Raw genomic sequence first — 26,431 nt, 5'->3', positions numbered from 1 at the left:
ACAGAGCAGTGCTAGTGTTAGCTCTGTACAGATCTCAAGGGCTTCTGGTGGACAGCCTACAAAGAAGAAACGTAACTCGGGAACAAAGCAGTATAAAGCTGATTTCTTGAGGTATGGTTTTGTTCATTGTGCCATTGCAAATAAGGATGCAAAGCCCTGTGCGTTATATGCAGGGAAGTACTGGAAAATGAGAGAAGTTTCAGATTTTGAAAGAGAAGTGGTGGGTGAAAAATGCCTTTTGAGGCTGAGACCCCAGTCTCAGTTGTTAACTTACAGCTGACTCCAAATTAAGAGGCCACGCTGCTGTACCTGACCTGTGAGGCCACATCAAAAACACACCAAAAGCCCATGAGGCTGTCAGCATTCTGGAGTAGCATCGCCCAGGAGTATCCACTACTGAGTAACACAAGCATTCGGTTGCCATTGCCCTTCACGACAACTGACAAGAGCAAGGTTGGATTTTCTGTTTTCACAAAGATGAAGACGAAACAAAGGACCTAGCTAAGTCGGCATCTGATGTGCACATTCCCTCTCCTCCTTTGAACCTGATTCAAGTGAGATCGTGAGGACCAAGCACGCTGCCCTTTCACATTAAAGGTAAACGAATGTGGCGTGTCATGTAGGTTGGCTGGTTGGCAAAAGTGGGTCCCAGAAAAGAACGTTTGAAAAACACTGCCAGAAACTATTCTCAGAGATTTATTTCTTTTTCCACATTTCTTAGCTCCACTCAAACTGATGCTACATCTTCACCTTCTGAACCAAGATAATTCCTCACTTTGAACGGATTCTAACCTTTATTAACAGAGCTATCAAACCTCTTTCTTCTGTTACTACAAAATACCGTTGAATGTTCAGGTCTCAGCCCAGGTCACTTTGTAAAATTCGTTCATGAGATGTGGATGCCACTGGCTGGATCAGCACTTATTGCCGAACCCTAATTGCCCTTGAACCGAGTGGCTTGCGAGGCCATTTCAGATGGCAGTAAACCAGATTGCTATGGGTCTGGGGTCACATGTCGGTCAAACTGAGCAAGGGCGGCAGATTTCCTTCCCAAGGGGGACCAGGTGTATTTTTTTACAAGAATTGATGGTTGTCACAGTTACCATTATTGCGACTATCTTTAAATTCCATATTAATTGAATTTAAATTCCACCAGCTACCGTGTAAGCCTTGTCCTCAGAGCATTAGCTTGGCCTCTGGATTACTCATTCAATGACATTACCACAACTCCACTATCTCTCCAATCATGTCTATGCAATCGCTTTGATATTATACTCATTTATTTCTATTGGTGCTATCAATTTATCCACCTTGTATGAATGCTGTGTATATTCAGATACAGTCTTTAAAAATTGGCTTATCATTTTTCCTTGTTGTCCTTATTTGCTAGTGCATTCTAATACTTGTAAGCTGTTTCTTTCCATCATGCTCTGGTTATCATTGTTTGCATCGCTACCCTGCACCATTGCCTAGTCCTTTCTCTTTTAGTTTAAAGCCTTGTCTAAAACCTTAATTACATGACTCACCAGAATAATTGCCTTAGCAAGGTTCAGATGAAGGCCAACGGTACAGTTCCCTCCTTTCTCAGTACTGGTGCCAGTATCCCAGGGATCTAAATCCATTTCTGCCATACCAATATTTGAGCCATGCATTCAACTCTGATCTTATTTATCCTATGCCAATTTGTCTTTGGTTCAGGTAGAAATCCAGGTGCTCCGGTTTCTTCCCACAGTCCAAAGATGTGCAGATTAAGTGGATTGGCTATGATAAATTGCCCCTTAGTGAACAAAAGGTTAGGTAGGGTTACGGGAATAGGGTGGAGGCGTGGCCTTATCTGGGGTGCTTTTTCCAAGGCCGGGCAGACGCGATGGGCTGAATGGCCTCTGTAAATTCTAGGATTACCTTTGCTTTTAGACTTTAGCTGCTTATAGACCCTCAACTTGAACTCTCCCTTAGTGCTGTCTGTGTTGTCAATATCCCACATGGACCATGATGACTAGATCCTTTCTCTCCTTCACAAAGTTCCTCTTCTGCCCAGAGGTGATGACCTTAAAGCTGATACTAGGCAAAAACAGTCTTCGAGACTCGCATTCTGGGCTGTAGAACAGCATCGATCCCACTAATTACGCTGTCCCCTACAACAGCTACATTCTTTTTCCTACCCCCCACTTGAATGGTCCCCTGTACAATGGTGCCAGTTTGTTCACCCTTCCTGCAGTTCCCGCTCATCGACTGAAACTGCAAGATCAAACCCCTGCAAGGGCCATGGCCCCTCCACTATCACCATTTGGATTCTCATACTTACTCTCATTACCTTTGCACCCTGACCATGGATTAAATCTTAAATACCTCTCCGAAGGGGTTTGATTGCCTCCTGGAACTAAGAGTCCAGGTAATTACCCCCTCCCTGACACATCAACATTTTAAGCCCAGACTCCAGCTCATCAACTCTAAGCTGAAGTTCCCTGAACTGCAAACACTTACTATAGTGGCTGTGGATCTCAGTTACTTAACACTACCACATGCCATAGCTGCAAGACATCACCTGCCCAGTTATCTTTACTGTGTTTTATCTAACTAATTAAAGTTTAGAAACATTACTCAACATTTATCCTTAGTTATAATATGGAGCTCAACTAATGCTATAAATGTATTACAATACTTAGAGCTCTTTTATTCTTCCTACCAAAAAGTGCATAACTTCACATTTTCATACATAATATTACATTTAATCTGCCAAGTTTTTGCTCTCACTTAACTGTATATAATAATCTGCAATGAAGTTACTGTGAAAATTCCCTAGTCGCCACATTCCGGCACCTATTCGGGTTCACGGAGGGAGAATTCAGAATGTCCAATGGGGAGAACGCGCAGACTCTGCACAGACTGTGACCCAAGCCGGGAATCGAACCTGGGAACCTGGTGCTGTGAAGCAACAGTGCTAACCACCGTGCTACCATGCTGCTCTGTAGACTATTTGTGCCATCCTCACCACTTGCCCTCCTACCTATTTTGTGTCATCTACAAACTTGGCTATGTTACATTCACTTCCTTCATCCAAGTCATTAATATAGATGGTAAATAATTGTGGCCTCAGCACCGATTCCTGGGGCACTCCACTAGTTACAGGTTGCCACCCTGAAAAAGCCCCCTATCCCAACTCTGTCTTCTATCAGTTAGCCAATCTTCTATCCATGCTAATAGGCAAAGTCGCATAGTCCCAGATGACCGTAGGCTGCTTTCCCCTTTGAGGGAGAGCCCCCCCATATGCCTTGATCACTTTAGTCCCAAGAACTACATCTAATTCCTTTTTGAAATTATACAATATTTTGGCTTCAACTACTTTCTGTGATAGCGAATTCCACATATTCACCCTCTCTAAGTGAAGACATTTCTCCTCACCTCAGACCTAAAAGCTTTAACCCTTAGCCTCAAAATATGACCCCTAGCTCTGGACTCCCCCAACATCTGGAACATTCTTTCTGAATCTACCTCGTCTAATCCTGTCACAATTTTGTAAGTTATGAGATCCCCCCTCTCTCTTCTAAATGTCAATGAATATAACCCTAACCAACTTAGTCTCTCCTCATATGACGGTCCCGCCATCCTAGGAATGAGCCTGGTAAACCTTTGCTGCACACCCTCCATAGCAAGAACATCCTTCCTCAGACAAGGCCACCGAAACTGCACACAATACTCCAGGTATGGCCTCACCAATGCCCTATACAATGGTTGTAAAACCTCCCTATTCCTATACTCAACTCCTTATGAAACCTACCTATTCTTATACTCAACTCCTCTCGTTATGAAGGCCAACATACCATTTACCTTCTTTACTGCCTGCTGTACCTGCGTTCTTATTTTCAGCAACTGATTCATGAGGACACCAAGATCTCACTGAGTATCCACCTCTCTCAATTTATATCCAATCAAATAATAGTCTGCCTTCCTTTTTTTGCTACTAAAGTGGATAACCTCATATTTATCCACATTATACTGCATCTGTCATGCATGTGCCCGCTTACTTAACCTGCCCAAATCTCACTGAAGCATTTCTGCATCCTACTCATGTCACCTTCCCACCCAACTTTGTATCATCTGCAATTTTTGGAGATAATACATGTAGTTCCCACATCCAAATCATTAATATATAACGTGAACAGTTGGAGTCCTGGAACATAATCTCACTTTCCTCTCCCCAGCATACTCCTTACAAACGTCCAAGTGATCAAAAACAAGCTGGACGAGCTTAATGCTATACATACCTCTCAGAAGTAAGTAAGAGGCTGCTGTGTGCTCCGTTTCACGGAGACATGGCTCACCCCTGCCTCGCCAGACTGCCATATAATCTGACGGCTTCTCAATACACTGGATGAACTGCAAGGCGTCATCGGACAAAGCGAAGGGTGGAGGGGTTTGCCTCATTAACTCGTCCTGGTGCTCGGACATGGTGATCTTGGCAAACTACTGCTCCCCGGACCTGGAATGCCTGACTGTGAAGTACTGCTCATACTACCTTCCATAGAAGGTCACTTCTGCCATCAGCAAGATGGTCTTCACCCCACCCCAGGCGGCGGTGAAGATGGCGCTTGAAGAACACAGCTATAAATAACAGTGAAACAGAATACAGTGGCCTTGTTCATTGTGGCTGGGGTCTTCAACCAGCCAACCTCAACGGGTGTACTGCCAAAATTCCACCAACACATCCTGTCCCATCAGGGGCACGAACATCCTTCACCACTACGACATAAACATAAAGGGCGCCTACCAAATCATCCCCGACCACACTTTGGAAAACCAGACTATAAGACGGTGCTCCTTTTCCCAGCATATAAGCTTATATGAAAACTACAAAACCTAGGACCTGGCTCCTCCCTCTGAAACTGGGTCCTCAGCTTCCTGATCCATAGATCACAATCAGTAAGGATAAACAACACATCCTCCGCAATAGTCCTCAATACCAGGGCCCCATAAGGCTGCATACTTAGCACCCTACTATACTCCCTATACACACATGACTGAGACAAAACCTGGCTCCAACTCCATCTACAAGTTTGCTGATGGCACAACCGCTGTGGGTCGGATCTCGAACAGCCATGAGTTAGAGTAGTGGAGGGAAATAGAGAACCTAGTGGTGTGGTAGGACGACAACAATCTCTCCCTCAATGTCAGCAAAACTAAGGAGTTAGTCATTGACTTCAGGAAGCGAAGTATCATACACACCTGCCTGCATCAATGGTGCTGAGGTAGTTGGTTAGCAGTTTGAAGTTCCTCGGTCTGCACATCAACAATCTGTCCTGGTCCACCCACGTCGATGCTACAACCAAGAAAGCACAACAGCGCCTATACTTCCTCAGGAAGCTAAAGAAATTCAGCATGTCCACATTGACTCTTATAAATTTTTACAGATACACACAGAAAGCATCCTTTCTGGCTGCATCACAACCTGATATGGCAACTGCTCGGCCATATGAAACCGTAAGAATCAGACTGTAAGAAACTACAGAGAGTCATGAACACAGCCCAGTCCATCACGCAAAACTGCCTTCCATCCATTGACTGTCTACATCTCCCGCTGCCTTGGGAAAGCGGTCAGCATATTCAAAAACCCCTCTCACCTGGGTTATTCCCTCTTCAATCGGGCAGGAGATACAAAAGTCTGAGAACACGTACTAACAGGTTCAAAAACAGCTTCTTCCCACTGTTGCCAGACTCCGAAACAAACCATTTATGAACTGAACTGATCTCTTCACACATCGTCTTTACGGAGTAGTACTGCACTCTTATGCTTTACCCAATGCCTGTATCTATGTATTTACATTGTGTATTTATGTATGTCCTATGATTTTCAAGAATGGAATGATCTGTCCGGACTGTATGCAGAATACGTTTCACTTTGTACACGTGACAATAAATCCAATTGAAACCAGATCCTGCGGTACCCCACTAGTCATTGCCAGCTGATCACAAAAAGACCCATTTATTCCAATCTCTTGCTTCCTGACCGCTAACCAGCTTTTTACCTAACTCAAGGCATTACCCGTAATCCAATGCGCTTTAACTTTACATATTAATCCGCTAGGTGAGACCTTGTCGAAAGCCTTCTGAAAGTTTGAATAAAACATATCCACTGGTTCTCCCTGGTCAACTCTACTAGTTACAGTATCAAAGAATTTGCATAGATTTGTCAAGCATGATTTTCCTTTCGTAAATCAATGTGGACTTTGTCTGATTACACCACTGCTTTCCAAATGCTGTACTATGAAATCCTTGAGAATGGACTCTACCAACTTCCCTACTACCGACATTAGGCTCACTGGTTTATAGTCCCCTGTTTTCTCTCAACCTCCCTTTTTCAATAGTGGGGTTACATTAGCTTCCCTCCAATCTTCCAGAGTCCAAATAATTTTGGAAAATGACCACCAATGGATCGACTACGCTCAAGATGGCGCTGGAGTGTGGTGACTCGCTGAGCTCTCTCTCGGGTCCTCTTTCTACATCTTTTATAACTGTATTAACATTTTACATGGCATATTTATGTATGTCCTATGTTTTTTCACGTATGGAACGATCTGTCTGGACTGTATGCAGAACAATACTTTTCACTGTACCTCAGTACATGTGCCAATAAATCAAATCCAAATCTAGGGCCACTTCCTTCAGTACTCTGGGATGAAGCTAACCAGACATTGGAGATTTGTCCGCCTTCAATCCCATTAATTTCCCCTGTAGCCACGTTAAATGGCTGCGTTCCGATTAATCTGGCTAAAACCCAGTTTAAAATGGCTAACCCGAAAGACTGCTGGGAAAAGCAGCTAAGACACAAGCAGGCAGCTGCAGACAGTATTGCATATTCGGCTCTGGGAAGTTAGCCCAGATCGATACTCAGGGCTATCAACAGCCCATCAACCCAGGTATATGCAGTTGCATTCAGGACTGTTTGCAGCCCATCTATTCAGACATCCACAGTTAAATCGGCTATCCCCAGGAACAATTGCAACATATTAGCAATTGAATACCGGGCCAGACCTGTCGGTGCCTGCAGTGGCTGAAACAAAGACAGGTGAGCGACCACCCCCCGATCGAGGAATCGTCTCACCATTGGACACATTGACCCCAGAGATTGGGGACAGATCCAATCACTTGGGACTCAGGGTCAAGGGCCGCCCCGGGAGGCGGGAAACCCCTGGGCCCTATAAAAGTGAGGGTCCAAGTTCAGATCTCTCTCTCTCTCATCTTCGCCTGCTCGAGACCTTCGCAAGACCAGCCACCGGCAACTGTAAGTTTGAATCCAACGATCGCTATCCGGTAGAGACACCAAGCCACCGACCTGTAGCAGCCTTTTGAATCCCGCGGGCCAGATCTGATTGGACAAGCCATTCGTTTCCCTGACCTGGTGGGCTCTTCCTAAGTTAAGTATTGGCCAGTAGTGATAGGTTTATTATATAGATAGTAGTCTTAGTGTATTAATATTGCTTGTTGTATATAATAAATGACCGTTGTTTTAATCCTTACTAAGCGGTGTGCTGTGTTATTAATCATAACCTGAACTTGAACCACGTGGCGGTATCATAAAGATACCTGGCGACTCATGAGCAAAGGTGACGTAAACAGAGCAAATAGACTAAGGTCAAAAAGAGCAACACCCCAAAACGAATCATTTCCTTCAGCTCCTCACTAAAACCTATGTTTATTCATGTGAATACAGAGCAAAGTACGAATAGGCTGCTTTCCCCTTTGACGGGGAGAGTTGACTGGTGGTGAGTTAACCTGAGAATCACCAGACCACAGGCGAGGGGAGATTGATAAGGCGGACCTTCATGAACAACCTCAGCCGGTAGGGGAATTGAACCTGGCCTCGCTCTGCATCACGAACCAGCTGTCTAGCCAACTGAGCTAAACCAGCCCCAATCATAATACACAATCCCCAACACCATGGGTTCTTATCTCAAGTAGCTTTTTGTGTAGTGCCTTACCAATGCTTTTTGGAAATCTAAATATATTACATCTACTGGCTCCACTTTATCTATCTAGCCCATTACCACCTCAAAAGATTTCTCATTAAATTGTTAGGTATGATTTATCAGTTCTTTGTTTTTCGTTACTTTTGGAAATACTAGTGCACTGGTGAAAATAATGGCCAGCGTTTCTGCTATAACATTGTGAAGTCCATGAAACTATGACACCACATCAAACAGCCTAGTTATCTATAACTACATTCCATTAATATGTAATGCTGATAGAATGAATAGGTGAATTTACAAAAAGTTTCAAATACGAGATTTAAATTTTAGGTCAGATGTTATTAATAATCAATGCAACAGTACGAGTAAGTTCAGTACCACTCTACTGCCAATCACTTGCCTTCATTTTTAACAATATTACACTGGAGGTCTGTAGCGTGGCCTTGCAGGGAGAGACGAGGCTGTTGTAGACGACTAATCATGGGCTGAGGTGAGACAGATGCTCTCCCATAATCGAGACTCCGAGCCGGAGAGCGTGAACGTGGAGAGTTCCGAGGCGAGTGTCTTGGTGAAGCTCGAGGGGTGTGCCGTGGAGATGGAGTGAATCGGTTCTGGGGAGGATGCAGAGCGTGGGGAACACATTCTTCTTCATCTTCTAAACTTTGAACATCAAACTCCTGATCACTGAATGTCCCTCGCCTCAGTGAGTGGCAGGAAGAACCTGAACTACGCCTTGAGGTAGTGGCTTCATATTCCTGTCTGAGACCTAGGCGCAGTAAAAGTACAAGGTATAACTGAATTATTGCATGATTAGGATTATTAGAACAGTAAATTCTGTCTAATGCTACATTTCTGAAAATTGAACAGCAGTATGGAACATTTTCTCTAAAGGATATGGAATGCTGCTTTAATTTACGAGACCATACTATTTCAATTAAGGCAATAAGCAAAAGAAAAGCCTCAATAAAGAGTTACCAATGCTTTATTCCTACATAATCAGATTACATTTGTACTAACTGCTAAACTGAATGAAAAAAATGTGAATAACGAGCGTTAGTCTCCCTTCCCACACACCGGGCGGCGGGCTGTGGGGGGTGTCTCCTCCACCGGGGTGGCCTCCGGTGGGGTCTGGCCCGCGATCGGGGCCCACCTAACGGCGGGCCGGCCTCTCTCCTCTCTCTCTTCTCCCCCCCCCCCCCCCGCCGGGCCTACCTCCTTCCGCGCGCGGCCTCAGAACACCGGCTCCATGTTGGTGAGGGGCCGGCGTGCGTAAGATGCTCCCCGCGCATGTGCAGGATGGAGTGGCCCAACTGCGCATGAGCAGGATTGGGCTCCCCCAACAGCGCATGAGTGGGTTGGCGCGGCGCGTGAACCGCTCCAGCGCCGTGCTAGCCTCGCGGGGGCCAGAATGGGTCGTTTCCGGGCCCTGTTTGCACCGTTGTGAAACGCAACGGCGTTCACGACGGCACGAACACTTGGCCTCAATATCGGAGAATCGCCCCCAACATTTTCATGGAATGAAGAATACAGTAGGGGGGGGGGGGGGGGGGGGGGGGGGGGAGAGAAGAGACGACACGACTAATTTAAAACAATCCATTTTAATTTTACCCAAGAACCAGTGATTAGAAATTACAGTGATCGGAGTGACAAAGCTCAGTTTGCTAAAGGTTAGCAATACAAAGTATTGTTCAGACAATTTCAGAGTGATTTGTTTATTCAATTCGCTGTTCCTCAAAATAACCAAAATCCTATCCTTTGATACCTCAAGAATTTACTATTTCAACACACTCCTGATCAACTCTCATCTTCCACACTCCATAAATTTGAGCTCAACCAAAACTCTGCTGCCCATGTCCCAACTTGCACCAAGTTCCATTTACCCATTACTCCTGTGCTCGCTGATCTACATTGGCCCTTGCTGTACTAAATCCTCACTTTTAAAACTAACATCCTTACTTTCAAATCCTTCCATAGCCTCTCTTCTTTCCCCCCTCCCCCCCCCCCCAAACACACACACACATCCTAGCTCTGTAACCTCCTTCAGCCTGGCAAAACCTTGCTGATAATTCCATTCCTCCAATTCTGGTCTCTTGAACATTGCCTGATTTTACTTGCTGCGCCATTGGTGGATGTGGTTTCAGTTGGCAAGACCTTGAATTCTGGACTTCTCTCCCGATATCGCTATTCTCTTTCCTCCTTTAGAAAATCCTTTGAACCTATCTCTTTGACCAAGCCCTTGTTCGTCTGCCAAATATCTCATGTGGCTTTGTGTAAAATTTTGATTATGGTCTTATGAATTGCCTGGAGATGTTTTACTTTAAGGTGCCATATAAATGGAAATTGTTATGCAACATAATGTATTCATCATTTATTTAAACAATTTTCTGGTTTGCAGCTGAGGGGTGTTGGCAGATAACAGTTTTGCAATAAATCGTTGAGCACCAATATCAAGCTCATTCAGCTGCATCGTGTGGCATATGCGATATGCAGAAAGAATATGAAGAATCATCAGATAGCAGTGCCAATAGACAACAAAAGGAAATAAAATATAAACACAAAAGAAAAACGCGGAACAAAAACCATGTACTTAATATTTCTTACAAAAATGTCTGCACAAGAAGCAGCCTCTGAAGGAATTCATCACATTAAAGTGGGTTTTAGAAGACACACGTCACATAGCAAACATTGTTAAATTTGATTTCAGCCAACTTTTTTTACTTGGAAGTTGAGAGTTTACATTAAATATTTGTTCATTACTTACTTTCTTCCTGCATCCGAGCTAGGATTTGCACGTCTGTGACATCAGCAAGCTTGTAACCAGATCCCAATGAATCATCATCTACTTCTGAAGTACTTAGCTCACTATCCACAGACGATGGAGGGCTAATGGGAAGATTCTGGTCTACAGAACCTTTAAAATGACCTAATGTGGATAAGAGGAGGAAGTTGCCAGTTTGTTTTGCTTCTTAACAAAAGCTGAATAGCATTTCAATGTTCTTACTAATGACAGTAATAGTTAATTCAGCAGGGGAGAAAGCTAAATATTCAGTGGAATTGTCTATCAACTCATTTTCCATTTTGCACAATGGAAAAAAGTCCAAGAGATTGCAACAGAATCAAGACATGATACGCAAGACACTCAAAAATGATAGCTCATATTCCACTGAATATTTAGTTTTCTCCCCTGCTGAATTAACAGCACATCATTCAGCACAAGTGGCAACCACTTGGTTCCAATTAGTCTCATTTCATCCCTGGTCTTTCCAGATAGATTCATTTTTCAGTATTTATCATTCCCTTTTGAAAGTTACTAAGGAATTGGTTTTCATCGCACCCTCATGCTGTGCATTTCAGATAATAACTCAGTAATAAAACATTTATGCTGCCTCTGGTTCTTTGTACATCTATGTTTCCAAGTTACTGGCCCTTATGCCACTGCAAATAATTTCTGCTTATTCACTCAGAAGCTGCACAGGGATCTTCCCAAAACTCCAGAGCATGGCAATATAGAATTATGTAATGGATAAAAGTTGCCTTGGAAGCAATGCAATGCCGATTTACCGAAACGTTATGACGATTCCAAGGGTCAGACCATGAGGGGACATTATCTCAACGAGATTTGTATTCCCTGGAATATACAAGATCAAGTTCCCTCTAAATTGTGCATCTGTGTGGTCACTTTTGAGATTTTAAGTGCTGTCCGCTTGATGATTACATTTGTGTAAATGGTACGTGGAAGAACATGCTGCTGCTCTGCCAAGTGATGCTTAGTGAAGCTGTGATGCCATTCATCGCCCAGGTTTGATCTTGCTTGATGCTGCTGGTCAGGGCATGTGACAACAGCTAATTGGCTGACAACTTATCTAATAAAAAAATGCAGGAAAACAAAGAATTCTGGAACTTATTTTCAAAAGCGGCAAGAATCTAACTTCAGGCACATCAAAAAAAAGCGGACAATTATAAGGAATCTAACTTCAGGCACAGCAAAAAAGGGGACAATTATAAGGGGGTAGCCAACGCAGCACTAAGAGCGTTGTACCTAAATGCATGCAGAATACGAAACAAGGTAAATGAGCTTGTTGCGCACATTGAAATTGGTGGGTACAGGAATCTCGGGAGGACTTCACCGTCTGCACCCTCCCAGCCAGTGACAATGGAAGCGTATCCCACCTCCGAAAATCGTCCCTTCATTTGGTCCACTAGTCGGGCCAGATTTAACTTATGCAGCCAGTCCCATTCCTGCGCCACTTGAATGTCTAGGTACCTAAAGCTTCCCCCTACTAATCTAACGGCAGCTCCCCCAATCGCCTCTCCTGTCCTCTCGCCTTGACCGCAGACATCTCACTTTTCCCCATATTTAGCTTATACCCCGAAAACCGACCAAATTCCCCTAGAATCCTCATGATTTCTTCCATCCCCTCTATTGGGTCCAATACATACAGAAGCAGGTCGTCTGCACAGAACAAGATTCTGTGCCCCCCCCCGCCCTTGAGGCTCTCAGAGCAATTGCCAATGGCTCTTTAGCTAGCACGAACAACAGTGGGGAGAGGGGGCATCCCAGTCTCGTCCCCCGGTGCAGTCTAAAATAGTCCAATGTTGTCCTATTCGTCCGTACGCTTGCCACAGGAGCCTGATACAGCAACCTGACACAGTCAATAAAGCCCCGCCCAAATCCAAACCGTCCCAGTACCTCCCCACAGATAATCCCATTCTACCCAATCAAAAGCCTTTTCTGCATCCGTTGCGATCACTATCTCCACCTCCCTACATTCTGAGGGCATCATGATCACGTTTAACAACCTTCTTACATTGGCCACCAACTGCCTACCCTTAACAAACCCCGTCTGGTCCTCCCCAATAACATCCGGAACACAATCCTCAATCCTGGAGGACAAAATTTTGGCCAGCAATTTGGCATCCACATTCAACAGGGATATCGGCCTGTAGGACCCACAGTTCAGGTTCTTGTGGCGCTTCAGAATCAGCGAAATTGTGACCTGTGACATCGTCGGGGGCAGCACCCCTCTTTCCTTTGCCTCACTGAATATCCTCATCAACACCGGCCCCAATATCCCAGAGAACGTTTTATAAAACTCCCCTGGGTACCCGTCCGGCCCTGGGCTTTACCCGACTGCATGGCCTTCAGACCCTCCACTATCTCTTCCAACCCGATCGGGGCTCCCAGCCCTTCTACCAGCTCCCCATCCACCTTTGGGAAATTCAGCCCCTCCAAGAAGTGCCTCATCCCCTCCGGCCACGTAAGGGGTTCTGACCTGTACAGCCTACTGCAGAAATCCCTAAACGCCTTATTCACCCTTGCTGAATCTCCAACCAGGTTCCCATCTCCGTCATTTACTTTCCCTATCTCCCTGGCTGCCTCCCTCTTTCTAAGTTGCTGTGCAAGCATTCTGCTAGCCTTCCCTCCATACTCATAGATCGCCCCCCTCGCCTTTCTCAGCTGCTCCACCGCCCTCCCTGTGATTAACAAGCCGAACTCCACCTGTAGCCTCCGCCATTCCCTTAAAAGCCCTGCCTCTGGGGTCTCCGCATACCTCCTATCGATCTGTAGTATCTCCTTTACCTTGGTCGGTCTCTGCCTGGTCCACCTTCTCCCTATGGCCTGTATCGAGATCAGCTCCCCTCTGACCACCGCCTTCAGTGCTTCCCAGACCATCGCCACTGAAATTTCCCCCGTGTCGTTGACCTGCAGGTAGTTCCGAATACATTTCCTCAGCCGCTCGCACACCCTTTCGTCAGCCAAAAGTCCCACATCGAACCTCCAGTGCAGGCGCTGGTTACTGTCTTTACTAACCTGCAGGTCAACCCAGTGCGGAGCATGGTCTGAGACTGTGATCGCCAAGTACCCCATGTCCACTACCCCTGCCAGTAAGGCCCTGCTCAAAATAAAGAAATCAATCCAGGAGTACACTTTATGCACGCGAGAGTAGAAGGAGAACTCCTTCACCCTCTGCCACCATGGATCCATCCACCCCCCCCCCCCCCCCCCCCCCCCCATCTGCTCCATGAACCCTTTTAGTTCCTTTGCCATTACTGGAACCCTGCCCATTGTCGAGATTGACCGGTCCAAGCCAGAGTCAGTAACTGTGTTAAAGTCCCCTCCCATGACCAACCTGTGCAATCCAGGTCCGGTATCTTCCCCAGCATCCTCCTTCTAACCTCCACATCATCCCAATTTGGCGCATATACATTTACTAATACCACCTGCACCCGCTCCAGTTTCCCACTGACCATAATGTACTGACCTCCCACATCCGAGACTATTCTACCCGCCTCAAACACCACCCGCTTATTGATCAGGATCGCGACCCCACTATTCTTTGAATCCAGTCCCGAGTGAAAGACCTGACTGATCCAGCCTTTCCTCAATCTAATCTGGGCAGTTACTCTAAGGTGCGCCCCCTGCAACATTACCACGTTCGCCTTCAGTCCCCTATGATGCACGAACACACGTGCCTTACTGACCAGCCCATTTAACCCTCGAACATTCCAGGTGATCAGCCTAGTTGGGGGCTCATTTGCCCCCCCACCCCCCCCTCACTGATCGGGGCCACCCCCTTTATTAGGTCTGCCTCCAGCTCCGCGCCTCCACCGGCCTGCCCCGACTCAGCCTCCACCCCCAACCTCCTCTCTCTCGTTTAAGCCAAGTCCCTCCCTCGTCAGCAGAACATTTACCGCCCCCCCCAACCCCCCCCCAGTAACAACACTCTGTAATCCAACCCCTTTACTAAACCAAACATATGCACACACCCCACTGCGCTTCCGTGAGCTAGCCCGCCTAACCCTGGCGCCGGATAGTCCCCCACCCTGTCCCCCGCTCATACAAACATACTCCAACATCAAACAATCCCCACACAATTGCCCGACAGAAAAACACCAAGATCTAAACATGCACACCTCCATCCCCCAATATTGCAAATGAAAACCTTAACTCACTCAGCTCTATCACTGGTCTCAAATCAATGCAAAAGGCATTACAAACGGCTTTTACAAAACGGAAAACGAGAAACTTTTTTTCAAAAAAAAGGAACAGATAAACAAAAAAAAAAAAAACATGAACGTTGCAGAAAAGTTCAAAAATTCTCAGTCCACCACCAGTCCTTTCCTTTTCGCAAAGTCCAGCGCGTCCTCAGGCGACTCAAAATAAAAGTGCTGTTCCTCGTGCGTGACCCAGATACAGGCCGGATACAACAGTCCGAACTTCACCTTTTTCTTAAAAAGGATCGACCAAATCTGGTTGAAGCCTGCTCTTCTCCTGGCCACCTCCACACTCAGGTCTTGGCAAACCCGCAGGATACTGTTGTCCCACCTACAGCTCAGTGTCTGCTTGGCCCACTGTAGAATGCGCTCCTTATCCAAGTACCTGTGAAACCTCACCACCATTGCCCTCGGGGGGGGGTCTCCCCTTCGCGGCTTCCTCGCCAGTGCTTTGTGAGCCCTGTCCAACTCCAAGGGCCGGGAGAATGCCCCACCCCCCCAGCAGCTTCTCAAACATGTCTGCAATGTATGCCCCAGCGTCCGCTCCTTCAGACCCCTCCAGGAGCCCAACGATTCTCAAGTTCTGCCGTTGGGACTATTCTCTAGGTCCTCCACCTTCTCCAGGAGCTTCTTCTGCTGGTCTCTCAGCATCCCCACCTCCAAACTCCACCACAGTTTGATGTTCCACCTGCTCAGCCAGCGCCTTCTCTACCTCCTGGGTTGCCCGAGTTTGGGCGTCCAATCTAAGCTCCAGCCACTCAATTGACTCTTTTATCGGGTCCAAGTTGTCCCCTTTCTGCTTAGCAAAGCCTTCCTGAATAACTTGCATCAGCTGCTCCGTTGGCCACTGGGTCGACAAACCAGAGGTCCGGTCCTCCACCATGCTGTCTCCCGCTGCAGCTTCAACCCAAGCCTTCTCTGTCTTTCTGTTTCTGCCTTTACGAGCACTTCTAGTCCTTCTCTCCATGCACCGATGTGGGAATTCCGTACACAATTGCCTCGGTCATCAGTTTTACAATTAATGTCCGGTAGAAAATCGGGGGGAAAGGTCCAAAAGTCCGACCCGAGCGGGAGCCACCAAATGTGCAACTTACTCCTTCACAGCCGCCACCGGAAGCCAGAGTTCAGGATTCTTAATAATAACATGCATGTTCAGTTGTCAGTTGGGAAGGCAGATGCAATAGATAGAAGATCATAGAATTTACAGTGCAGGAGGCCATTCGGCCCATTGAGTCAGCACCGGCCCTTGGAAAGAGTACCCTACCTCAGCTCATACCTCCACCCTATCCCCGTAACACCACCTAACCTTTTGGAAACTAAGGGGCAATTTAGTTAGGCCAATCCATCTAACCTGCACATCTTTGGACTATGGGAGGAAACCAGAGCACCTGAAGGAATCCACGCAGGCATGGGGAGAAAGTGAAAACTCCACACAGATAGTCACCCGAGGCCAGAATTGAATCCAGGTCCCTGGAGCTGTGAGGCAGCAGTTCTAACCACTGTGTCACTGCCAATGCTAGCATTCATGTCAAGAGGGCTAGAATACAACAGCAGGATGTACTCCTGAGGCTGTCTAAGGCTCTGGTCAGATCCCTTTTGGAATATTGTGAGCAGTTTTGGGCCCCGTATCTAAGGAAGGATGTGCTGTTGAGGTTCCGGAGAATCACAAGAATAATTCCTAGAATGAAGGACTTGAATACGAGGAATGGTTGAGGATGCTGGGTCCGTACTGAATGGAGTTTAGAAAGATGAGGTGGGATGTTATTGAAACGTACAGAATACCGAAAGGCCTAGATAAAGTGGATGTGGAGAAAATGGTTCCACTACTAGGAGAAACTAGAACCCGAGGGCATAGCCTCAGACTGAAGGAATGATCCTTTAAAACAGAGATGAGGAGGAATTTCTTCAGCCAGAGGGTCCAGAATCTGTGGAACTCATTACCGCAGAGGTTGTGAAGGTCAAGTCACTGAGTGTCTTAAGACAGAGATAGATAGGTTCTTAATTAATAAGTGGACCAGGGGTTATGGGGAGAAGGCAGGAGAATGGGGATGAGAAACATATCACCCATGATTGAATGGCGGAGCAGACGCAATGGGTCGAATGGCCTAATTCTGCTCCTGCATCATATGGTCTTGTGGTCAATTCTTCAAAGGTTGTACAAAGGTCACCAACCTTAGGAATGCTTCAGACATCTGGCTTCTCTCTAGCCAACATCAGACCTGCACTTTTTAGCTTGGTCTTTAACTTCAATGAACAGTACCTATTCAAATTCCAGTTCCCATTTTTTGCTTTGACTTCAATCTTCCTGGGACTTCTCTTTTCATTCCTGGTTTTTAGAATTAGCTGTTCTTCAGTTTCTGGGGCTTGTTTCCTTGTCCATTACTCCACTGTTCTGCTTCTGGCAGAACGAGAAGAGTTGTTCCTCTCTAGCTCCTACCGCCTTGGGTCCAGTTAAAACTAAACTGAAATATCCTTTCTGAATCAAAGGAACAGTTCAGTCTTTCTTTAAGCTCTCGTTTGCTTTTTGCGTCGTAAACTCCCAAAGCTCAATGCAGAGGTAGTTTGAAATTAAACCAAAACACCATACATGCAAACACCTTTGTTAACCTGAATCTAACTAGTTTTAACCCTTTCTTACACAGAAACACCAAACTGACTTAAATCAATAACTTATTTTGAATATCCAACAACAGAAATATAGATTACTTAAAACCACCACTGCTCCTGACAGGATGCAGATTTGAGGTTGCGATATCAATCATGATCTTACTCAATGGTGGAGCAGGCTCAAGGGGCCGAATGGTCTTATCCTGCACTTTTCTTTAATGTTTTATTAGCTACGAGAACAGCAGAAAGCCTTTTTACTGAGCAACTGCCCTCTAGTTTTAAGGTGACTAGACTGACAGACTGGTGGAGGATGAAAGCATCACAACTTTGCAATCAACACATATTGGACCAGAAACGGTCAGGGCAGCCCCACCTTCCCCTTTCTTTGCGAGCTTCAACCAGTTGTTCAGCAGAGATCTCTGGCCCAATCGAACTGAACATTGTGGGGGGGGGGGGTGTAACAGACCATTGGGGGGGGGGGGGGGGGGACAGAAGTCTTATCTTCCCTCTTCCCCAGAAAAGCAGAGCTCTTTGGTTGGAGTAAGGAGACAAGGAATGTGATCCACCCCTCACCTTCAACTTGAGATATGACATTTATCACATTTGAAAAATAGAGGGGGGGGGGGGGAAAACAAACTTTCCAACATTTCTATAATGTGCTTTTTGCTTTTTTCCCTTTTATTTCTGTAACACTACCATAGTACCTTTGCCCTTGGTAGCTCGAGATGTAATGTAATTTTCTATTTTCTCCACAGGAAAACGCACAGCTGACATTGTAATAGTGCTCATTATTTGATCTTACCAGCATGTGGTGTAATAAAATGTCAGGCAGGTATTCTGTAATTAATTACTGGACTGGTGCCTTCATTCAAAGCTTCGATAAAGATTTAAAAACCATTAGCAACTAATGATACCAAAATCCAATTTCCCATCAACTTTTGAAATTATGTGCTGTCTTTAATATGAACTCAAGTTATTACACACTAACATGTGCACAATAATGAAACTGATTAAACGGTCACTGTGATATTAAGGTCACTTTACCTGCACTTCCAGGTGCTATCAACTGTTTCACAACTGGCGTCGATCGCACTGGTGTGGAGGACGGGGAACTGAAACCGCTGCCATAGGGGCTACTGCCTCCACTGGGGCTGAAAGGACTTGGGTAACCAGCGGGATAATAAGAGCTATTGAACAGATTCCGCCTTTTGCTCTCTGAAAGATGAAAAACAAGTGACATTGACATAAAAGTGATAGTTAGTAGAAAATCTCTGAAATTAGCCAAATATTTTTGTGGCGATATTAATTTCACTTTATCAGTACATCATGTCCCTTGTTCACTTCAACAAACACTTTGATCATTTGTGTATCACAACTCATCAATCAATTCACTTTCAACAAAGCCCAACAGGACAGAATCAGAGGTGTTATGAGAAGTGGGTTTGAAGGAGGACAGAGGTTAGGAAATAAATCACAATTCGCAGGACAGAGGAAGCTAAAAGATCATAATACCTATAGTAGAGGCGGCCATTTGGCCCAACTAGTCTGCACCAACCCAGAGCACCCAACCTAGGCCCACACCCACTGCCCGTAACCTTTTAAAAAAAAAAAAAAAGTATTTTTATTAAGGTTTTTCAGAATTTTTCATAAAACAGTAGTAACAATAATAACAAAACAAACTAGAGTGAACATTAACAGTGCAAAAACAGAATATACAATAACAATTAAATAGACATTACCCCACGTGACTGTCTTCCCACATCATCCCAATAAAGCACTCTTCCACCCCCCCCGGATTGCTGCTGACATTTTAATTTTACCCGAGAAAGTCGACGAACGGCTGCCACCTCCGAGAGAACCCTAGCGTAGACCCTCTTAAGGCAAACTTTATTTTCTCGAGGCTGAGAAATTAAGCCATGTCATTAACCCAAGTCTCTACACTCGGGGGCTTCGAGTCCCTCCACATTAATAAAATCCGTCTCTGGGCTACTAGGGAGGCAAAGGCCAAGACGTCGGCCACTTTCGTGCCCTGAACTCCCGGGTCTTCTGACACTCCAAAGATCGCTATCTCTGGACTCGGCACCACCCGTGTGTTAAGCACCTTGGACATTGCCCTCATGAACCCTTGCCAGAACTCTAAGCTCCGGGCATGCCCAAAACATGTGGACATGGTTTGCAGGGCTGCCCTTGCACCTCATACAACTTCTACCCCAAAAAACTTGCTCATTCTCGCTGCCGTCATGTGTGCCCGGTGGACCACCTTAAATTGAATTAGACCGAGCCTGGCACATGATGAGGAGGAATTAACCCTGCCCAGGAACTCTGCCCACAGACCCGCTTCCAACTCCTCACCTAGCTCCTCCTCCCACTTGCCCTTGAGCTCCTCCACCAGAGTTTCCTCCGCCTCCTGTAGTTCCTGGTAGATATCCGACTCCTTCCCCTCCCCCAACCAGGTGCCGGAGACCACCCTGTCCTATATCCTCAGTGGCGGCAGTATCGGAAAGACCACTACCTGTTTTTTCAGGAAGGCTCGTACTTGCAGATATTTAAAGGCATTTCCTGGCGGCAGATTAAATTTGTCCTCTAGCGGCTTCAAACTGGGAAAGCTTCTGTCTATGAATAGATCTCCCATCCTTCTGATGCCTGCCCTCTGCCAGCTCTGGAACCCACCATCCATCCTACCTGGGACAAACCTGTGGTTGTTACATATCGTGGTCCAGACCGACGCTCCCTCCACCTTCTTGTACCTCCTCCACTATCCCCAGATCCGCAGTGTCGCCACCACCACTGGACTTGTGGAGTAACGGGTCGGCGAGAATGGCAAAGGAGCCGTTATCAAAGCTCCCTGACTAGTATCTTGACATGACGCCGCCTCCAGCTAACCCCATGTACCCTTAATAATCGCTTGTCACGAGTAGGCGTCATTGAAGTTACTGTGAAAAGCCCCTAGTCGCCACATTCCGATTTCTGTTCAGGAAGGCTGGAACGGGAATTGAACCCTCGCTGCTGGTCTTGTTCTGCATTACAAGCCAGCTGTCTTAGCCCACTGTGCTAAACCAGCCATCTACCTTTTGGACACAAGAGTCAATTTACAAACAGGGCTAAATGTCTTGTCTTCCTGCACATGGCCAGTGGTTCTTAAAGCATACACCTCAACCCGGAGGGAGGCCTGCAACTGAACTTCATATACATTGTTTCAATAAGCTATTGGAACCCATTGTATCTCCGGGTGTGTGTGGTGGATGCAGTGGCAAGCATTGTGAATTCAGGGTTTGAAATAATGGCTTAAGAATCCTGAACAGAGCAGGATGCATCACCAGAATTTTTTTTTTTTTAAGTAGTAGCCAAAAAAAAGAAATTTGTCTAAAATGAAAGCAAAATACTGTGAATGCTGGAAATCTCAAATACAAACAGAAAAGTGCTGAAAATATACAGCAAGTCTGCAGCGTCTATGGAGAGAGAACTGAAATGTGCTGGGTTTTATATTGTTGAAAGGGAAGGAAGAGGAAGAACTGAGGGAATGAATAGGAGAGTTTAAATTGTAAAGATTGGAGCATCAGAAGTAATAATAGTTGCAGTGAAGAAACAAAGTATTTGTCCAGATTGAGTGAGAATGGGGGAATAATAGACAGTTCTGCCCAAAAAGCAAAAACGGACAGAGAAAAAACAGCAAACTTAAAAACAATTACAATCACCAGGGAAAGAGCACAGAGAAAATTATTACCACAGGCTGACAAGTCCCCTGAAGAACTTCATCATTGGACCTTAAAAGTGACTGGTGATCTAGTGGATGGATTGGTTTTAAGTTTCCAAAGTTCCCTAGATTCTGGAAAGGTCCCATTAGCTTGGAAAATAGCCAATGTAACTCCTCTATTTAAGAAAGGAGAGAGACAGAAGACAAGAAGATACAGGCTATTTAGTTTAACATCGGTTATAGGGAAAGTGCTGAAACCCATTACAAAGGAGATTATAGTCACTTGGAAAATCTTAATGCAATCAGGCAGTCAAAATGTTTTTTAATGAAGGGAAATAGTGTTTGACTAAGTTATTAGAGTTCTTTGAGGAAATAACAAGCAATGTGGATGAAGGGGAAACCTGTAGGTGTGGTGTACTTAGATTTCCAAAAGGCATTAGTAAGCTGCCAAATCAAAAGTTACTAAACAAAACAAAGCTCATGGAATAGGGAGTGATATATTGGCATGGATAGAGGATTGGTTAATTAACAGGAAGCAGAAAATAGGGATAACTGGGTCATTTTCAGGTTGACAAGCTGTAACTAGTGGAATGCCACACAGATCAGTGCTGGGGTCTCAACTATTAAAAAGATATATCAACGATTTGGATGAAGACACCAAATGTAACGTTGCTAAGTTTGCTTAAGACAAAGATAGCTGAAAATATAAGTTGTGAACAAGGCAGAGCCTGCAAAGGGATATAGATAGGTTATCTAACTTGGTGAAAAAAAGAGAGACTGCACCATGGTGGGGGTGGGGAGGGGCTGACCCAGTATTTCGGTCAAAAATCCAAATCACATAACAGTCTAGTAAAATCATGCACAGGTTGGTTACCCTGGTTGAGTCAGTGGGCCAAGGTTTGGCAAATGGAATATAACGTGGGAACATTTTATGTACATTGGCAAGAAATATAGAAAAGCAGCATAGTATTTAAATGGAGAGAGGTTGCCGAACTCTGTGGTGCAGAAGGATTTGAGTGCTCTAGTCCACGAATCTCAGAAGGTTAGTATGCATGTACAGCAAGTGATTAAGACAAAAAGAAGGTTGGCGTTCATTGCAAGGGGATGGAATATAAAATTAGAAAAGTTTTGCCACAGTTTTATAGCCGATTGGTGAGACCATTTCTGGAGCACTGTCTCCTTACTCAAGGAAAAATAAAATTGTATTAGAAACAATGAAGGAGAAGGTTCACTCAATTGATTGATGGGATGAAGGAGTCATCTTATGAGAAAATTTGAATAGGTTGGACTTCCAACCATTGGAGTTTAGAAGAATGAGAACTTATTGAAACATACAAGGTCCTGACAAAGGGTCACCTGGACTCGAAACGTCAGCTCTTTTCTCTCCCTACAGATGTTGGTTTAGCACAGGGCTAAATCGCTGGCTTTGAAAGCAGACCAAGGCAGGCCAGCAGCAAGGTTCAATTCCCGTACCAGCCTCCCCGAACAGGCTTTTCACAGTAACTTCATTTCAAGCCTACTTGTGACAATAAGCGATTTTCATTTTTCATTTTCATGCTACCAGACCTGAGATTTTACCTTCGGTTTCAGATTCCAGCATCCGCAGTAATTTGCTTTTATCCAAATTCCTGAGGGGACTTGATAGGGCGGACGTTGTGAAGGTTTCCCCTAATAGTAAAGGCTCGATCTAGATCCAGGGAATGCAGATTAAAAATAAGCGGTTTCCCATTTAAGATAGAGATGTTTGCACTGAGTGCTGAATTTGGTGCTTTTTGAGTGCGATAGTGAGAGTTTGGTGACCGAGGGAGTATAAGGCTTCATTTTTATCTAAAGTTTAGTCTTTCTTTTATTTAGTTAATTAACTTAAAAGTTGCTGTTTGGTTTAGAAGAAGGTGAATTTTCAATCAGCTTTAAACAGGCTTCTACTTCTAGGCACTTGCAGCTGGAGCTTGTTAATTAGTTAATTGGATTAGGCCAGTTTTTCAGAGGCTAGATTCACAGTATAAAAGTGATCCCCTACAGTGCAGACTTTGTTTGCACGGAGTGCTGAATTTGGTGCTTTTTGAGTGCGATAGTGAGAGTTTGGTGACCGAGGGAGTGCTGAATTTGGTGCATTTGAGTGGTATAGTGAGAGTTTGGTGACTGAGGGAGTGCTGAATTTGGTGCTTTTTGAGTGCGATAGTGAGAGTTTGGTGACCGAGGGAGTTAGGTGAGGAGGGAGTAAGGTGCTCCTTTCATTTTGTTTCCGACATTTCCGCAAAGAGTGTGAAGAGAGCCAGGAGTTTACAGGAAGTGTAGCTGACTGGGAGCAGAGTCGAAGGGCGGAGATCTAGTTAGTCCACACAGCAGCTATATTCTTTAAGGTAAGAGGGGATGGAGGCGAGGCCAGTTACATGCTCCTCCTGTAGGATGTGGGTGGTGAGGGATACCACCGGTGTCCCCACTGACTATACCTGCGGGAAGTGCACCCAACTTCAGCTCCTCAAAGACCGTGTTAGGGAACTGGAGCTGAAGCTGGATGAACTTCGGATCATCCGGGAGGCAGAGGGGGTGATTGAGAAGAGTTACAAGGAGGTAACCACACCCAAGGTACAGGACAAGAATAGCTGGGTTACAGTCAGGGGGAAAAAAACAAACAGGCAGACAGTGCAGGGATCCCTCGTGGCCGTTCCCCTTCAAAACAAGTATACCGTTTTGGATGCTGTTGGGGGGGGATGACCTACCGGGGGAAGGCCCTAGCGGTCAGGTCTCTGGCACAGAGTCTGGCTCTGGGGCTCAGAAGGGAAGGGGGGAGAATAGAAAAGCAATAGTTGTAGGAGATTCAATGGTTAGGGGAATAGATAGGAGATTCTGTGGTCGCGAGCGAGACTCCCGGAAGGTATGTTGCCTCCCGGGTGCCAGGGCCAGGGATGTCTCGGATCGTGTCTTCAGGATCCTTAAGGGGGAGGGTGAGCAGCCAGAAGAAGTCGTGGTGCACATTGGTACCAACGACATAGGTAGGAAAAGGGGTGTGGAGGTAATAAACAAGTTTAGGGAGTTAGGCTGGAAGTTGAAAGCCAGGACAGAGTTGTCATCTCTGGTTTGTTGCCGGTGCCACGTGATAGCGAGGCTAGGAATAGGGAGAGAGTGCAGTTGAACACGTGGCTGCAGGAATGGTGTAGGAGGGAGGGCTTCAGGTATTTGGATAATTGGAGCGCATTCTGGGGAAGGTGGGACCTGTACAAGCAGGACGGGTTGCATCTGAACCAGAGGGGCACCAATATCCTGGGAGGGAGGTTTGCTAGTACTCTTCGGGAGGGTTTAAACTAATTTGGCAGGGGAATGGGAACCGGATTTGTAGTCCAGCAACTAAGGTAGCCGATATTCAGGACGCCAAAGCATATAATGAGGCAGTGGGGAAGGGAACACTGACAAAGGAGAGTATTTGCAGGCACGGAGATGGGTTGAAGTGTGTATACTTCAACGCAAGAAGCATCAGGAATAAGGTGGGTGAACTTAAGGCATGGATCGGTACTTGGGACTACGATGTGGTGGCCATCACGGAAACTTGGATAGAAGAGGGGCAGAAATGGTTGTTGGAGGTCCCTGGTTATAGATGTTTCAATAAGATTAGGGAGGGTGGTAAAAGAGGTGGGGGGGGGTGGCATTATTAATTAGAGATAGTATAACAGCTGCAGAAAGGCAGTTCGAGGAGTATCACCCTATTGAGGTAGTATGGGTTGAAGTCAGAAATAGGAAAGGAGCAGTCACCTTGTTAGGAGTTTTCTATAGGCCCCCCAATAGTAACAGAGATGTGGAGGAACAGATTGGGAAACAGATTTTGGAAAGGTGCAGAAGTCATAGGGTAGTAGTCATGGGCGACTTTAACTTCCCAAATATTGAGTGGAAACTCTTTAGATCAAATAGTTTGGATGGGGCGGTGTTTGTGCAGTGTGTCCAGGAAGCTTTTCTAACACAGTATGTAGATTGTCCGACCAGAGGAGGGGCAATATTGGATTTAGTACTGGGTAATGAACCAGGGCAAGTGATAGATTTGTTAGTGGGGGAGCATTTTGGAGATAGTGACCACAATTCTGTGACTTTCACTTTAGTAATGGAGAGGGATAGGTACGTGCAACAGGGCAAGGTTTACAATTGGGGGAAGGGTAAATACGATGTTGTCAGACAAGAATTGAAGTGCATAAGTTGGGAACATAGGCTGGCAGGGAAGGACACAAGTGAAATGTGGAACTTGTTCAAGGAACAGGTGCTACGTGTCCTTGATATGTATGTCCCTGTCAGGCAGGGAAGAGATGGTCGAGTGAGGGAACCATGGTTGACAAGAGAGGTTGAATGTCTTATTAAAAGGAAAAAGGTGACTTATGTAAGGCTGAGGAAACAAGGTTCAGACAGGGCATTGGAGGGATACAAGATAGCCAGGAGGGAACTGAAGAAAGGGATTAGGAGAGCTAAGAGAGGGCATGAACAATCTTTGGCGGGTAGGATCAAGGTAAACCCCAAGGCCTTTTACACATATGTGAGAAATATGAGAATGACTAGAGCGAGGGTAGGTCCGATCAAGGACAGTAGCGGGAGATTGTGTATTGAGTCTGAAGAGATAGGAGAGGTCTTGAATGAGTATTTTTCTTCTGTATTTACAAATGAGAGGGGCGATATTGTTGGAGAGGACAGTGTGAAACAGATTGGTAAGCTCGAGGAAATACTTGTCAGGAAGGAAGATGTGTTGGGCATTTTGAAAAACTTGAGGATAGACAAGTCCCCCGGGCCTGACGGGATATATCCAAGGATTCTATGGGAAGCAAGAGATGAAATTGCAGAGCCGTTGGCAATGATCTTTTCGTCCTCACTGTCAACAGGGGTGGTACCAGGGGATTGGAGAGTGGCGAATGTCGTGCCCCTGTTCAAAAAAGGAACTCGGGATAACCCTGGGAATTACAGGCCAGTTAGTCTTACTTCAGTGGTAGGCAAAGTAATGGAAAGGGTACTGAAGGATAGGATTTCTGAGCATCTGGAAAGACACTGCTTGATTAGGGATAGTCAGCACGGATTTGTGAGGGGTAGGTCTTGCCTTACAAATCTTATTGAATTCTTTGAGGAGGTGACCAAGCATGTGGATGAAGGTAAAGCAGTGGATGTAGTGTACATGGATTTTAGTAAGGCATTTGATAAA

The 26,431-nt window shown here is 45.6% G+C and overlaps 1 protein-coding gene across 2 annotated transcripts in view; it reads right to left on the bottom strand.

Moving 5' to 3' along the window:
• The window catches only part of slain2 (SLAIN motif family, member 2), an 87,007-nt gene that overhangs the window by 33,547 nt on the left and 27,029 nt on the right, over positions 1 to 26,431 (bottom strand). For both annotated transcript variants that reach the window (XM_072496726.1, XM_072496727.1), the window contains exons 3-5: positions 18,612 to 18,782; positions 10,726 to 10,887; positions 8,365 to 8,730 (exon numbers count right to left, since the gene is read on the bottom strand). In XM_072496726.1, coding sequence (XP_072352827.1) covers positions 8,365 to 8,730; positions 10,726 to 10,887; positions 18,612 to 18,782 — 699 coding nt within the window. The remainder of the gene's footprint in view (positions 1 to 8,364; positions 8,731 to 10,725; positions 10,888 to 18,611; positions 18,783 to 26,431) is intronic.

This window comes from Scyliorhinus torazame, chromosome 3, assembly GCF_047496885.1.
Source record: "Scyliorhinus torazame isolate Kashiwa2021f chromosome 3, sScyTor2.1, whole genome shotgun sequence".
Lineage (NCBI taxonomy): Eukaryota > Metazoa > Chordata > Chondrichthyes > Carcharhiniformes > Scyliorhinidae > Scyliorhinus > Scyliorhinus torazame.
This window is presented reverse-complemented; position numbering and strand designations above follow the sequence as displayed.